This window comes from Oncorhynchus keta, chromosome 6 (genome assembly GCF_023373465.1).
Source record: "Oncorhynchus keta strain PuntledgeMale-10-30-2019 chromosome 6, Oket_V2, whole genome shotgun sequence".
Lineage (NCBI taxonomy): Eukaryota > Metazoa > Chordata > Actinopteri > Salmoniformes > Salmonidae > Oncorhynchus > Oncorhynchus keta.
Window position 1 is genome coordinate 36,781,025 of NC_068426.1, and position 14,736 is coordinate 36,795,760.

At 44.4% G+C, this 14,736-nt stretch overlaps 1 protein-coding gene across 1 annotated transcript in view; it reads right to left on the reverse strand.

Annotated features, from left to right (window-relative positions):
* Nucleotides 1-1,485: 1,485 nt before the first annotated feature.
* Nucleotides 1,486-14,736, reverse strand: part of LOC118385585 (synaptic vesicle glycoprotein 2C-like) — a 74,503-nt gene continuing 61,252 nt past the window's right edge. The window contains exons 7-13 of the mRNA XM_052521452.1: nucleotides 13,767-13,877; nucleotides 13,582-13,670; nucleotides 12,389-12,553; nucleotides 10,726-10,859; nucleotides 8,163-8,366; nucleotides 7,787-7,946; nucleotides 1,486-7,587 (exon numbers count right to left, since the gene is read on the reverse strand). Of these exons, the coding sequence (XP_052377412.1) occupies nucleotides 7,404-7,587; nucleotides 7,787-7,946; nucleotides 8,163-8,366; nucleotides 10,726-10,859; nucleotides 12,389-12,553; nucleotides 13,582-13,670; nucleotides 13,767-13,877 (1,047 nt within the window). The 3' untranslated portion in view covers nucleotides 1,486-7,403. The remainder of the gene's footprint in view (nucleotides 7,588-7,786; nucleotides 7,947-8,162; nucleotides 8,367-10,725; nucleotides 10,860-12,388; nucleotides 12,554-13,581; nucleotides 13,671-13,766; nucleotides 13,878-14,736) is intronic.

The following is a 14,736-nucleotide window of genomic DNA, read 5'->3' on the forward strand; positions in this document are numbered from 1 at the left end:
AATATTAGTAGTAGTAGTAACAGGGTTCTCATAGGATCCGGATAAAGGACCCCCCCCCCCACACACACACACAGTAGCCTGTAGATAACATGAAGGGTGTTATTGGAGATCGCTTACCCACTGATGATGAACAACCTGTTTATGTTGTTATTGAAGCTTATGTACAACTGTGAGATACTCAGCAGCACTCAGTTACGGTCAAACTGGGCCCCCTGCGCAACAGAAGAGCACATTAGCCCTGTAACTCTAAGCCAAAACAGTTGTAACACACATACACACCGAATGGACAGCTCCACCCTCTGTCCATCTTGACAAATGACACCGATGTAAAAAAAAAAATCTGTAATACAAGTACCATGGTTGTTAGATAATGTAAGCCTTTATTGAATACATTTAGATCCCAGTTTAACCTAAACCTCTTTAGACTTTAGACATGGCACATGTTAACGTTCCCTCATCAGGTTAAACTACATCAAGGACAGATATTTAGTAAATGGTTTAACACACACCTCTATCTACGTATTGTCTATAGCAGGGCTATTCCAACCTGGGCCTAAAGGACTAGTAACTTCAGCACTGCTGGTTTTCATCCCTCCCTCCTCTGATCAGGGACCGACTCAGACTTGGTCAATGGATTCTCTGGCCGATCAAATACGATCTTGTTCTTTCAGGGTCTAGACTGGGTTACTGTAAAGCATCAAATGTTTTTGGAAAAAGTACAGATGAACTTGAATTCTTGAATGATCGGTGAGAAGAGGGAGAGAGAAGAGAAACCTAGCAGTACTGTGGAGGGACCTGGAGGGCCTGGAGGACCTGGAGGGCCTGGAGGGACCTGGAGGGCCTGGAGTTGAATAGTCCTGGTCTATAGCATGTCTGTAGCTACGTATAGTACAGTTCTCTCACCACTGGCACGTCTGTAGCTACGTATAGTACAGTCCTCTCACCACTGGCATGTCTGTAGCTACGTACAGTACAGTCCTCTCACCACTGGCATGTCTGTAGCTACGTACAGTACAGTCCTCTCACCACTGGCATGTCTGTAGCTACGTACAGTACAGTCCTCTCACCACTGGCATGTCTGTAGCTACGTACAGTACAGTCCTCTCACCACTGGCATGTCTGTAGCTACGTACAGTACAGTCCTCTCACCACTGGCATGTCTGTAGCTACGTATAGTACAGTCCTCTCACCACTGGCACGTCTGTAGCTACGTATAGTACAGTCCTCTCACCACTGGCATGTCTGTAGCTACGTACAGTACAGTCCTCTCACCACTGGCATGTCTGTAGCTACGTATAGTACAGTCCTCTCACCACTGGCATGTCCACTGTACAGTCCTCTCACCACTGGCATGTCTGTAGCTACGTACAGTACAGTCCTCTCACCACTGGCATGTCTGTAGCTACGTACAGTACAGTCCTCTCACCACTGGCATGTCTGTAGCTACGTAGTACAGTCCTCACCACTGGCATGTCTGTACAGTACAGTCCTCTCACCACTGGCATGTCTGTAGCTACGTATAGTACAGTCCTCTCACCACTGGCACGTCTGTAGCTACGTATAGTACAGTCCTCTCACCACTGGCACGTCTGTAGCTACGTATAGTACAGTCCTCTCACCACTGGCATGTCTGTAGCTACGTACAGTACAGTCCTCTCACCACTGGCATGTCTGTAGCTACGTACAGTACAGTCCTCTCACCACTGGCACGTCTGTAGCTACGTATAGTACAGTCCTCTCACCACTGGCACGTCTGTAGCTACGTACAGTACAGTCCTCTCACCACTGGCACGTCTGTAGCTACGTACAGTACAGTCCTCTCACCACTGGCACGTCTGTAGCTACGTATAGTACAGTCCTCTCACCACTGGCATGTCTGTAGCTACGTATAGTACAGTCCTCTCACCACTGGCACGTCTGTAGCTACGTACAGTACAGTCCTCTCACCACTGGCATGTCTGTAGCTACGTACAGTACAGTCCTCTCACCACTGGCATGCCCGTCACAACTACCCAGAAGTCAACTCAGAAGCTGGGACGGACACCTGCCCACAGAACAACCTGACAACAAGGACCTCACCAGAATGAAACATTCACCTTTGACCCAGATGAACATAGCAGCTCCTCCACAGAAGAACAGCAGCAGGGATGTAGTGGAGCGGAAACAAACGTTTAAGAAAATTGTGTTTATTATGTTGTTAGCACACCTGGCTATTACGCCAATTAGCATGGTTAGCATTAGTGCTTACGTTACTCGATCCTCTACGCCTGTCATCTCGGCCGGCATTCAACGTATAGCCACCTTTATATATTTTTTTACCACTACATCCCTGTAAGCAGAGACACAAAAACAGCACAGCAACAGAAATACTTTAGTAGCACACATGCAAAGTTTCCTATTTTAACAGAGGTGTAGTTTTAGGGCTCTATTCAATCAGATCCGCGTAGCGGTTGTTTTGGCAGAGGTGGAACTGCGTTAGAGCTGTCAAATCCACAAGCGGCTCCTGGCATTATACCTAAAGCGGGCAATGCCATTGGCTGCAAGGAGTCGCACTAACGTAAATCCTATGCAGCCTTGTTTAGAAATTGGAACACAGGAATTTGAGATGTAATCTGCACATCAATTAGGTCTGACAGAAATCCTCATTTGAATTCATGATTTTTCATTCTGAGCATAATTATTTCTGTATGGCCTATACTTTCTCGTTCGGAACGTCCAACTCTGATCGCAAAAGAGCAGTGGATGTTTTGATGCTGCCAAAACATCCACTATGCTGGTGTCTGCTGTCTCCAGTTAACGCTTGAAATCTGATTGAATCTAGGCCTTAGATCTAGGCCTTAGATTTTGTTTCACACAGAGTGACGTGAGGAGGGATAGATGGCTGCAAATTATGCAGTTGGACGAGCTGACAGACACAGAAACTCATTAACAAACCAATCAGACACTTCAGTGAGTTAAATCAACTCATCAATATCGACCCCAACCCATGGTTGGAAAACTAAAAACTTTTGAATGTATACATTATAATAAACACACACACACACCCGATATCATACACACACACATGCACACACATATTGTACATCTACACAAACTATCAATTCCTGGTCAAAAGCAAAAGCATGCACTGCAACACTGCCAATATACTCCTGCAGTTCCCCCACAAACTATACATTTAGGTAATCGTATGGATACCGAGAAAGTAATCCATGTAAACAAGTCAAATGGGTGAAATATCCCTTCATCATCCTTCATTGACGCTTCTCTAGTTCGGATTCTATCCTTACAGAATCAATATTTTGTAACATAGTGAAACTATGGCACCTAGGCTGACTAAAGAACGTATCTTATCACCTATCTTGTGTTCCCGTCCGACCCATAGCACTGAGGGTAGCAGCAATATGTACCTTTGATTAAACTCAGGCTACGTTTACAATCAACCTGGTCTCAGAGCATTTTGTATTATTCTGTACGTAAATCTGAAAAACACTATGTTACGTTTTCTATGGTATCTATTCATTTGTGGACGACCATCACCCATTTCATATGATATGTTACGAATTATAGCTAGCTGGCTAACATTAGCTAGGCTAGGAGTTAGAGTTGGGTGTTAGGGTTAAGTTTAGGGGTTAGGTTAAAGGGTTAAGGTATCAGGAATCAAGGTAAGATCCAGATGCAGACTGTCAAAGTAAACACTGTTTATTGTAGCAACTGGGCAGGCAAGACAGGTCAAGATAGGCAGGGGTCGAACATCCAGGGTAAGGCAAAGGTACAGGACGGCAGGCGGACTCAGGGTCAGGCAGAGAGGTCAGGAGGGTGGGTACAGGGTCAGGGACAGGCAAAGGTACACGACGGCAGACAGGCTCAGGGCCAGGCAGAGAGGTCAGGAGGGTGGGTACAGGGTCAGGACAGGCAATGGTCAAAAGCGGGAGGACTAGCATGGTCGTTGTTAGACTGGACGGACTAGAAGCTCAAGCATTTCGCTACACTCGCATTAACATCTGCTAACCATGTGTATGTGACCAATAACATGTGATTTGATTTGATTTAGCAACGAGAGGCTGGGAAACGATGGGAGCTGACAGGAAAAACCACTGGTAAGCTTGAACGAACAAGACGAACTGGTAACAATCAGACAGAGAACACAGGTATAAAAACACAGGGGATAATAGGGGAGATTGGCGACACCTGGAGGGGTGTGGAGACAAGCACAAGGACAGGTGAAACAGAACAGAACAGAATAGAAACAGGGTGTGACTTAAGGTTATGATTAGGGGAAGGGTTAGCTAACATGCAAAAGAATTGCAAAGTAGCAAAAAAAAAAATAGTAGTTGAAAAGTTGCTAATTAGCTAAAGTTGTCTGTAATGAGATTCAAACTCTCAACCTTTGGGTTTCTAGACATTTGTGTTATATGCCAACCCCCCCCCCGATGAACCACCCTACTTTAGTTTTTGCCTTAAAACGTATTATGGCTGCAGGGGCAGTATTGAGTAGCTTGGATGAAATATATGTATATATAATATATGCATATTATTATTAGTATTGGATAGAAAACACTCTGAAGGTTCTAAAACTGTTTGAATGATGTCTGTGAGTACAACAGAACTCCTATGGCAGGCAAAAACCTGAGACGAAATCCAAACAAGGAAGTGGAAAATCTGAGGTCGGCCGATTTTCAACCCAGCCCCTATTGAATACACAGTGAGGTATGGATAAAGTTGCACTTCCTAGGGCTTCCACTAGATGTCAACCGTCTTTAGAAACTTGAATGAGGTTTCTACTGTGTTGTGGATGGGAGTTCTTTGAGTCAGTTATCTGGCAGAGAGCCAGGTCCTGGTCATGCGCATTTCACATGATAGCGACCTGCGTTCCATGGCTTCTCTACAGACATAGGAATTCTCTGGTTGGAACTTTATTGAAGATTTATGATAACAACATCCTAAAGATGTATTCTATACTTAGTTTGACAAGTGTCTTCGACCTGTAATACAACTTTTGAAAGTTTTCGTCCAATGTTCGGATGGACCTGCACAAGCGTTTGGATTTTCGTACTAAACGCGCTAACAAAAGTAGCTCCTTGAACATAAATAATTGTCACGCCTTGGTCATAGTGTTTTGTGTTTCGTTATATATTTGGTCAGGCCAGGGTGTGACATGGGTTTATATGTTGTGTTTCGTATTGGGGTTTTGTAGGCATTGGGATTGCGGCTGAGTAGGGGTGTAGTTTAGGTTGGCTGCCTGAGGCGGTTCTCAATCAGAGTCAGGTGATTCTCGTTGTCTCTGATTGGGAACCATATTTAGGTAGCCGGGGTTTCACTGTGTATTTCGTGGGTGATTGTTCCTGTCTCTGTGTAGTTTCACCAGACAGGCTGTATAGGTTTTCACGTTCCGTTTGTTGTTTTTGTATTTATTAAGTTATTTCATGTATCGTCATTTGTTTCATTAAAGACATGAGTGACCACCACGCTGCATTTCGGTCCGACTCTCTTTCGACGAACAAACGCCGTTACAATAATGGACATTATCGAACAAATCAAGCATTTATTGTGGAACTAGGATTCCTGGGAGTGCATTCTGATGAAGATTGTCAAAGGTAAGGGAATATTTATAATGTGAATTCTGTTTACTTTATTTTCTAATCGTTTGTGGTGCTTTCGCTGTAAATCCTATTTGAAATCGGACACTGTGGTGGGATTAACAACAAGATGAACTTTAAAACGGTATAAGATACATGTATGTTTGAGGAATTATAATTATGAGATTTCTGTTGTTTGAATTTGGCGCCCTGCACTTTCACTGGCTGTTGTCATATCGATCCCGTTAACGGGATTGCAGCCCTAAGAAGTAAGTAACCATCGGTCTTATGTAACCCTACCAAATGTGACATATCATATCAAATCAACATATCATACTAATTTGAGTGTCCCAGATTTACGTTTACCATGTTAGGTCTAGTCTATGAGACCAGGCTGCTACAATGGCTTTTTCATATATCATCCCGTTAAAATCCACCTGCTTTCTGCTTAAACACATAGTTTAATGTTATATCAACTCAGCAACAAATAACCTAAACACGCATAAGCAGATATTACTTTTCTGTATATGGATTAAAACTAGGTCTCACACACACACACACACACACACACACACACACACACACACACACACACACACACACACACACACACACACACACACACACACACACACACACACACACACACACACACACACACACACATTAGAGCGAAGAAGAACTACATACTAGAGCGATTTCCAGCAGAGTTTCATAAGAGAGAAAGGTTGGAGGGAACGAGGCACGACATTTGAGAAAGGCCATTGAGTTTTGTAGAGGGTAAGCTACCGTATGAGACAGAGAGAAGGATAGAGGGTTGGAGAGAGAATCACAACAGAAAGAAACAGAGAGAGCAAGGTAAGGAGAGAGAGAGAGACAACGCGAGAAAGATAAATGGAAAGACCGAGAGAGACAGAGAGAGAGAGAGAGAGAGAGAGAGAGAGAGAGAGAGAGAGAGAGAGAGAGAGAGAGAGAGCCAGAGGTAAAGACAAAGAAAGAGTTCAACAGATACAAAGAAATGGAGAAGAAGCTATCGCTAGCAGCTCAGAGGTTTCTTACTGAATAAATTCCTTTTGACAGAGACCCACAGCAACAGAGAACAAAGCCCTAAGCTGTTCCACAACACACACACACACACACACACACACACACACACACACAGTTTTCTTTAGAAATGTAGCTGCTGAATTTGCTGTAACTTTTGACGACACTAAAAGCTATTTCTTACTATTTCTATTTTACTATGGCCATGTTTTTCTTGCAATTGGAGCAAAAGGCAAAAAAAAAGAACAAACATCACGAATAACTGACTATTTTGAAAGGAGAAATCACGCCCCACTCTGAAGTGTACAGCACTTCTTGGCATTTTGGTTTGAAGTACAAGATGGCACAGCAGCAGCACAATAAATGACATTATTACATTATTGAGAGACAAATTAACAAACAAACAAGCAAACACATGAATGCCCATATTTTACAGTCAAATCTGAACTGAAGACAGAGTACAGTCTGTGAGTGATTGGTGGTGCAGCCTTTTACACACGTGTGTTCCGTGTGGCAACCATTGGTGTTTCTCCATATCCTTATTTGAACATGCTGTAACAAGGCCGACATAACACTGTCTCAAAACAAAGACGTACCGTCAGCTTATGACAACCGACTTTGTATTGTTACGGCGTGTACTATTGTTTAGCTTAGCTAATTGGCTAAGCATGAAGCTGGCCAGATAGCATACTTGAATGCCAGCCCAGATATGTAGTCCTTATGACAGCATGTTCAACAAAAGCCTAACCGGCACATGAGTGAAGGCTGCTGGGTAGTGTAGTTCTACATCAGGACATTGCCGCGTGTGTCAGGCAGCCGAAGCCCCACCAGTCCTCCTCCCACCAGTACAGTGGACGCCAGCAGGATGGGGATGGCCTTAGTGATGCCAACCAGAGAGCCGAAGATCAGGTTCCCCAGCACCGCTGCCAGCTTACACATAGCATTACAGAAGCCGAAGCCTGTACCCCTGGAGAGGAGAGGAGGAGAGAGTCAGGGTACGTGTGTGTGTGTGTGTGTGTGTGTGTGTGTGTGTGTGTGTGTGTGTGTGTGTGTGTGTGTGTGTGTGTGTGTGTGTGTGTGTGTGTGTGTGTGTGTGTGTGTGTGTGTGTGTGTGTGTGTGTGTGTGTGTGTGTGTGTGTGTGTGTGTGAGTGAGTGTTCTATCCACCTCCTGTCTGTAGGGTAAAGCTCAGCAGTGACTACATCCAGGGAGTTCCAGGCTGATATACTGAGGCCGTTATAGAGACACAGCATGAAGATCATCATAGACTCACTGGTACCAAACCACAGGAAGAAACAACTGATGCCTGACAGCACCATGGAGCCCCCTGAAGGACAAAACATGCTATTACACACAAGATCACAAAAACACGAGATGTCATTTGATAACACATTACAAATACACACTCTTTTTGGTGATGATTGTTTTTCTTCATTTCACAGCAATGTCAAACTCCAGTGAGTTTGAAACTCTGTCTGAATTCCAAAGACATACTCTGTATGAAGTAGAATTTCAAAAACGTGTACAATTGAAACAGTCCTACCCAGCATGCTCAGGCGCCCTATCTTGTCCATGAGGAGGGCGGAGACTATGTTGCCGGGCAACACGGCGAGCGTCCCCAGGAAGTTGACAAAGTAGACCCAGTAGGCGCTGTAGTCGTCGTCGAAAGTCATCTGACAGCCCGTTTTGTTGTGATGAAATGAACTGTTGATTACCCTCGACCCAACCAGCTTAGAATCGTCAATATCTGGAGAGAAAGACATGGAGACGAACAGAGAATGAAGAGTACTAATTTGACTCCTTTCTGTGCTTTTTGTCTGGCAGGTGGATTTTGTTGCTGTGGTTGAACCCGCTGTGGTTGAACCTGCGGCAGGTAGCCTGGCGGGTAGGAGCGTTGGGCCAGTAACTGAATGGTTGCTGGCTCGAATCCCCGAGCTGACAAGGTAAAACTCTGACGTTCTGCCCCTGAGCAAGGCAGTTAACCCACTGTCCCCTGGATGCTGTGGATGTTGATTAAGGCAGCCCCCCCCGCACCTCACTGATTCAAACGGGTTGAGTCAAATGCAGAAGACACATTTCAGTTGAATGCATCCAGTTGTACAACTGACTAGGTATCCCCTTTTCATAAGGAAAGTCAGTAGGCTGGCCTATAACTCTTTTATTAACTCATGTTTGCCCCCTATCATTCACAAATGGTATCACCCTGCCTCTTTGCCTCAATAACTTCTCTTGATGAAGGGAAGGGTGAACAGGGGGTGGGAGGGGGGGTCAAAAACATGGTCCATCAGCAAAAACATCCCAGGTCTTTTAGGGATAACTACGTAACTCCCCTCGGATAGAAAAAACTATTAATACACATAAAAGAGACAGGCAGCAAACACTCTGCCCTCGCTTTACCTCTCTCTCTTCATCTCTCACTCTCTTTTTCTCTCTCCCCTCTCCCTCCATTACCACACCCTCCCTCCCCCATTCCTCTCTCTCTTCATCTCTCACTCCCCTTTTCTCTCTCCCCTCTCCCTCCATTACCACACCCTCCCTCCCCCATTCCTCTCTCTCTTCATCTCTCACTCCCCTTTTCTCTCTCCCCTCTCCCTCCATTACCACACCCTCCCTCCCCCATTCCTCTCTCTTCATCTCTCACTCCCTTTTTCTCTCTCCCCTCTCCCTCCATGACCACACCCTCCCTCCCCAATTCCTCTCTCTTTGGTCTCTGCTCCCAGGAGGAGTGTCACAGCTAGAGGCAGTAAGACTACATTTCCCATGTGGCTTTTGCACCAAGCTGACACGCCCAAATTGTTTTCATGTTCAGCTGTTTCCTAAAGGCTGAGGGGGAACCGTTTTTAAACCTGTGTCAGCTGAACTGCACCGTGACTGTTTACAGCCCCCCAAATTCACACTTGGTGCCCTGGAGGTGTCGTCTGGTTCAACCGTTAGTCAGGTTCTCTTAGAATTCAATTGCACTCTACCTGAACCTTCACTTCATAAGAGCTACGCAACAGTCATAACGATGATATAACATACAGTACCTGTCAGAAGTTTGGACACACCTACTCATTCAAGGGTTTTTCTTTATTTATTTTTTTTACAATCTTCTACTCTGTAGAATAATAGTGAATACATCAAAACTATGGAATAACAGGTGAAGCTGTGGTTGAGAGAAGGCCAAGAGCGTGCAAAGCTGTCATCAAGGCAAAGGGTGGCTACTTTTGAAGAATCTCAAATATAAAATATATTTTGATTTGTTGAACTCTTTTTTTTGGTTACTACATGATTCCATATGTGTCGTTTCAGAGTGTTGATGTCTTCACTATTATTCTACAATGTAGAAAATAGTACAAAGAAAGAAAAAACCTTGAATGAGTAGCTGTGTCCAGATGTTCGACTGGTCCTGTATGTCATAAACAGCATTATAAGACAGCAAGAACTTTAGGGCGGAATGTTTCATTTGGTGACCCTCTGTCTATCAAATGGAATGGAACTTAATGCCGCAGGAGCCTATGTGTGTGTAACGATCATTGCAATGCCATTGTAGGTGGTGCACACGGCTCGGTTTCTTTGTCAAGCACAATGAACAGGAAGCAAAGAGGCAATCTCAGCAGGGGAAATTCAAAGGAAAAGCTATAACTGCCTGAACCCACTCTTCACTCTCCTCTACAACCTGCACAATACAGAGAGAGAGGTGTCTGAGAGAGAGAGAGAGAGAGAGAGAGAGAGAGAGAGAGAGAGAGAGAGAGAGAGAGAGAGAGAGAGAGAGAGAGAGAGAGAGAGAGAGAGGAGAGAGAGAGAGAGAGAGAGAGAGAGAGAGAGAGAGAGAGAGAGAGAGAGAGAGAGAGAGAGACACAAAGAGAGATAGAGAGGCAGAGAGAGAGAGCAAAGAGAGCAGAGACAGAGAGAGTGAGAGCAGAACGAAAGAGAGAATAGAGATAGGGGTAGAGAGAGAGAGCAGAGAAATATAGAGAGAGGAGAGGAAGAGAGTTATGTGCGAAGCAAAATAGGGTTTATGAGAAGCTAGGCAGGGGGACACCTCATCTATAACATGGTTGCTGTGAGGAAGAGACGTGAGTTACATTTCAAGTAAATAACCGAGTGTGTGTGTCGACTCTCACCTGTGTTATAAAAGAAGGCCTCTACGAAGCTGCAGTTCTTGAATAATGAGCCTACTGTTGACACGTCATCAAAGTAACAGTTCTGAAACGTGGAGTCTATGAAGGTGACGGACTTCAACTTCATGCTGATGAACCTAGCGAGCCGGATATGAGATTAGGACAGAAGGAGAGGAGGAGAGAAGAAAAGAAAGAAAAACAAGAAGAAAAAAGAAGAATGCAAAAACAAAACAAAAAAACTCCATTACACCTTCAACACTTATTTATGGTCTACACACACAAAGCCGAGGAGCTGAGATTGTAATCAGGAAAATAAACGATTTATGATATCCTCTCCAGCAGCCAGCGGTGTCAGACCACTAACGAGGAGCCAAGCCTGGCCTATACGCTGACCCGGCCCTTTCTATCCGCGAGATAAGGAGACGTGTTGAACTGGACTGATTAAAGACTTTACAAAACAGAGACGCAACGCAGGTCCACTGGCCAGTATTGTTGATGCACAAAAAAAAGTGCACACACACACACACACACACACACACACACACACACACACTCACTCACTCACTCACTCACTCACTCACTCACTCACTCACTCACTCACTCACTCACTCACTCACTCACTCACTCACTCACTCACTCACTCACTCACTCACTCACTCACTCACTCACTCACTCACTCACTCACTCACTCACTCACTCACTCACTCACTCACTCGCGCGCGGTGTTGAGATGAACAAAGTTAATCTCTCACGTATTACAGCTCTAATCGATTGTTTTTCCGTTCTGAGGTAACCACGGTTTCTAATGTAAGCGGTGTAGGACGTCAACACGGTCCTGTGATATTGTGTGTCGGATATATCCCAGCATGCCTGTCTCTTATCCACCCCCACAGCTACTGTACTATGATACTGCCTCTCATCTAATCTAATATACGTGTGTTGTGTCATGTTGTGTTCCAAGATAAGATACAGAGGAGAAGCATTATCCAAATATACATTGAGGTGTCTCCTCTGGCCTCTGAAAGAGGCAATGATAACCTTGCCATAGAGAGAGAGAGAGGAAGAGAGAGAGAGAGAGAGAGAGAGAGAGAGAGAGAGAGAGAGAGAGAGAGAGAGAGAGAGAGAGAGAGAGAGAGGGAGAGAGAGAGAGGAAGAGAGGCAAAGAAGGAGTGAGAAGAGGAGAAGAGGGAGCGAGAGGGAGAGAAAGAGAGAGGGAGGGAGAAAGAGAGAGACAGAGAAGGAATGGTTGGGAGGAGGCGAGGGAGAGAGATGATGTTTTTTGTAATTTCCTGGAGGCGGTGTAGATAAAGGAACAGTGATGACGGATCACACTGCAGACATGGAATGAGATACTTTAAGTAGCCTTTACTGAGGCTACTTTAAATATATTATCATTGGAGAAACTGGGGGTTCTGAGAGAGCCTGTTGAACACATTAGAGACAGTCTCTTTAAGAGAGTCTGTTGGTTACAATGCCTGGCATTGATGAAGACTCCGTTGATGTGTGTGTGTGTGTGTGTTTGTGTGCGCGCGCGTGTGTGCGTGTGCGTGTGCATGCGTGCGTGTGTGTGTGTGTGTGTGTGTGTGTGTGTGTGTGTGTGTGTGTGTGTGTGTGTGTGTGTGTGTGTGTGTGTGTGTGTGTGTGTGTGTGTGTGCTGACACAGTACCTGTCGTTGACGAACACTCCGTTGGTGTGTATCTGGTTCTCCAGGGTGAAGTTAAAGGTGAAGTCTTCGATAAGTTCGTTGTTGTGAGTCTTCACTCTGGAGGCGTACTCATCAGACTGAAGGTGATGGATGACATCAGGGAACCACACTGATAGGCCGTAGTACCTGCACACAGGAAATTACATCATCGTAGCTTGTTTTGTTTCAACGTTGTTCATTTGAAAAATAGTGCAATGTATTATTGATGCTAAGTGGTTCCTTTAGCTGTACTGAACAAAAATATAAATGCAACATGTAAAGTGTTGGTCGCATGTTTCATGAGCTGAAATAAAAGATCCCAGACATTTTCCATACGCACAAAAAGCTTATTTCTGTCAAAATTTGTGCACAAATTAGTTTACATCCCAGTTAGTGAACATTTCTCATTTGCCAAGATAATCCATCCACCTTGACAGTTGTGGCATATCAAGAAGCTGATTAAACAGCATGATCTTTACATAGGGGCACCTTGTGCTGGGGACAATAAAAGGCCCCTCTAAAATGTGCAGTTCTGTCCCACAACACAGATGCCACAGATGTCTCCAGTTTTGAGGGAGCGTGCAATTGGCATGCTGGCTGCAGGAATGTCCAACAGAGCTGTTTTAGAGAATTTGGCAGTTTATCCAACCGGCTTCCAACCGCACACCACGTGTAACCACGCAAGCCCAGGACCACATCTGGCTTCTTCACTTGCGGGATTGTCAGAGGAGGGGGGAAGTGCTGAGGAGTACTTCTGTCTTTTGTGGGGAAAAACTCATTCTGATTGGCTGGGCCTGGCTCCCCAGTGGGTGGGCCTATGCCCTCCCAGACCCACCCATGGCTGTGCCCCTGCCCAGTCATGTGAAATCCATAGATTAGGGCCTAATACGTTTATTTAAATTGACTGATTTACTTCTATGAACTGTAACTCAGTCAAATCTTGGAAATTGCTGCATGTTGCATTTATATTTTTGTTCAGTATAGATGGGCGATCACCTTTCCCTGTTAGCGTGTTAGCATTTATCACAGGGATATCAGCGAGACACCGGCTAGACCTCAGAGTCAGACACTTCATTGTGAACACACAGACTCAGCTGGGACAGACTGGGATAAGTACTGCTGAGAGAGGAGCAAGACTTCCACACCTTCATCTAATGAACAGAGGACAATCTTACCCAAAAGACAATGTGAACCACACGATGGCCAGTTTGATGGTGTTGTCTCTGACCGGGTAGTTGAAACATTTCATGAACGTTAACCAGATCTAAACAGAGTAAATGAGAGAGAGATGGAAATAGGGAGAGGGGGACCAATTCATTCATCATGATGCTTTCATATCATCTGGGAATCGGACTCCTACCCCTCTGAGTTCGGTCCTGATCCTGAAGAGGACTTTGGCCACAGGGTTGGCTGAGTCTGACTGCATCTCCACCAACTCATCCAGATGCTTAGGAAGCTTTATCCTGTTCACCTACAGTACAGGGGTGGACACAGTCAATGTGTAGATAGATAGATAGATAGATAGATAGATAGATAGATAGATAGATAGATAGATAGATAGATAGATAGATAGATAGATAGATAGATAGATAGATAGAACACAATTAGACCCAACCAAATCATGAGAAAACAAAGAGATAATTACTTGACACATTGGAAAGAATTAACAAAAAAACAGAGCAAACTAGAATGCTATTTGGCCCTAAACAGAGAGTACACAGTGGCAAAATACCTGACCACTGTGACTGACCCAAACTTAAGGAAAGCCTTGACTGTGTACAGACATAGTGAGCATAGCCTTGCTATTGAGAAATGCCGCCGTAGGCAGACCTGGCTTTCAAGAGAAGACAGGCTATGTGCACACTGCCCACAAACTGAGGTGGAAATTGAGCTGGACTTCCTAACCTCCTGCCAAATGTATAACCATATTAGAGACACTTATTTCCCTCAGATTACACAGATCCACAAAGAATTTGAAAACAAAACCAATTTTGATAAACTCCCACATCTACTGGGTGAAATACCACCGTGTGCCATCACAGCAGCAAGATGTGTGACCTGTTGCCACAAGAAAAGGGCAACCAGTGAAGAACAAACAACATTGTAAATACAACCCATGTTTATTTATTTTCCCTTTTGTACTTTAACTATTTGCACATCGTTACAACACTCTATATAGATATAATATGATATTTGAAATGTCTTTTCTCTTTTTAAACTTCTGTGAGTTCAATGTTTACAGTACATTTTTATTGTTTATTTCATTTTTGTTTATTATCTACTTCACTTGCTTAACTTGCTTTGCCAATGTAAACATATGTTTCCCATGC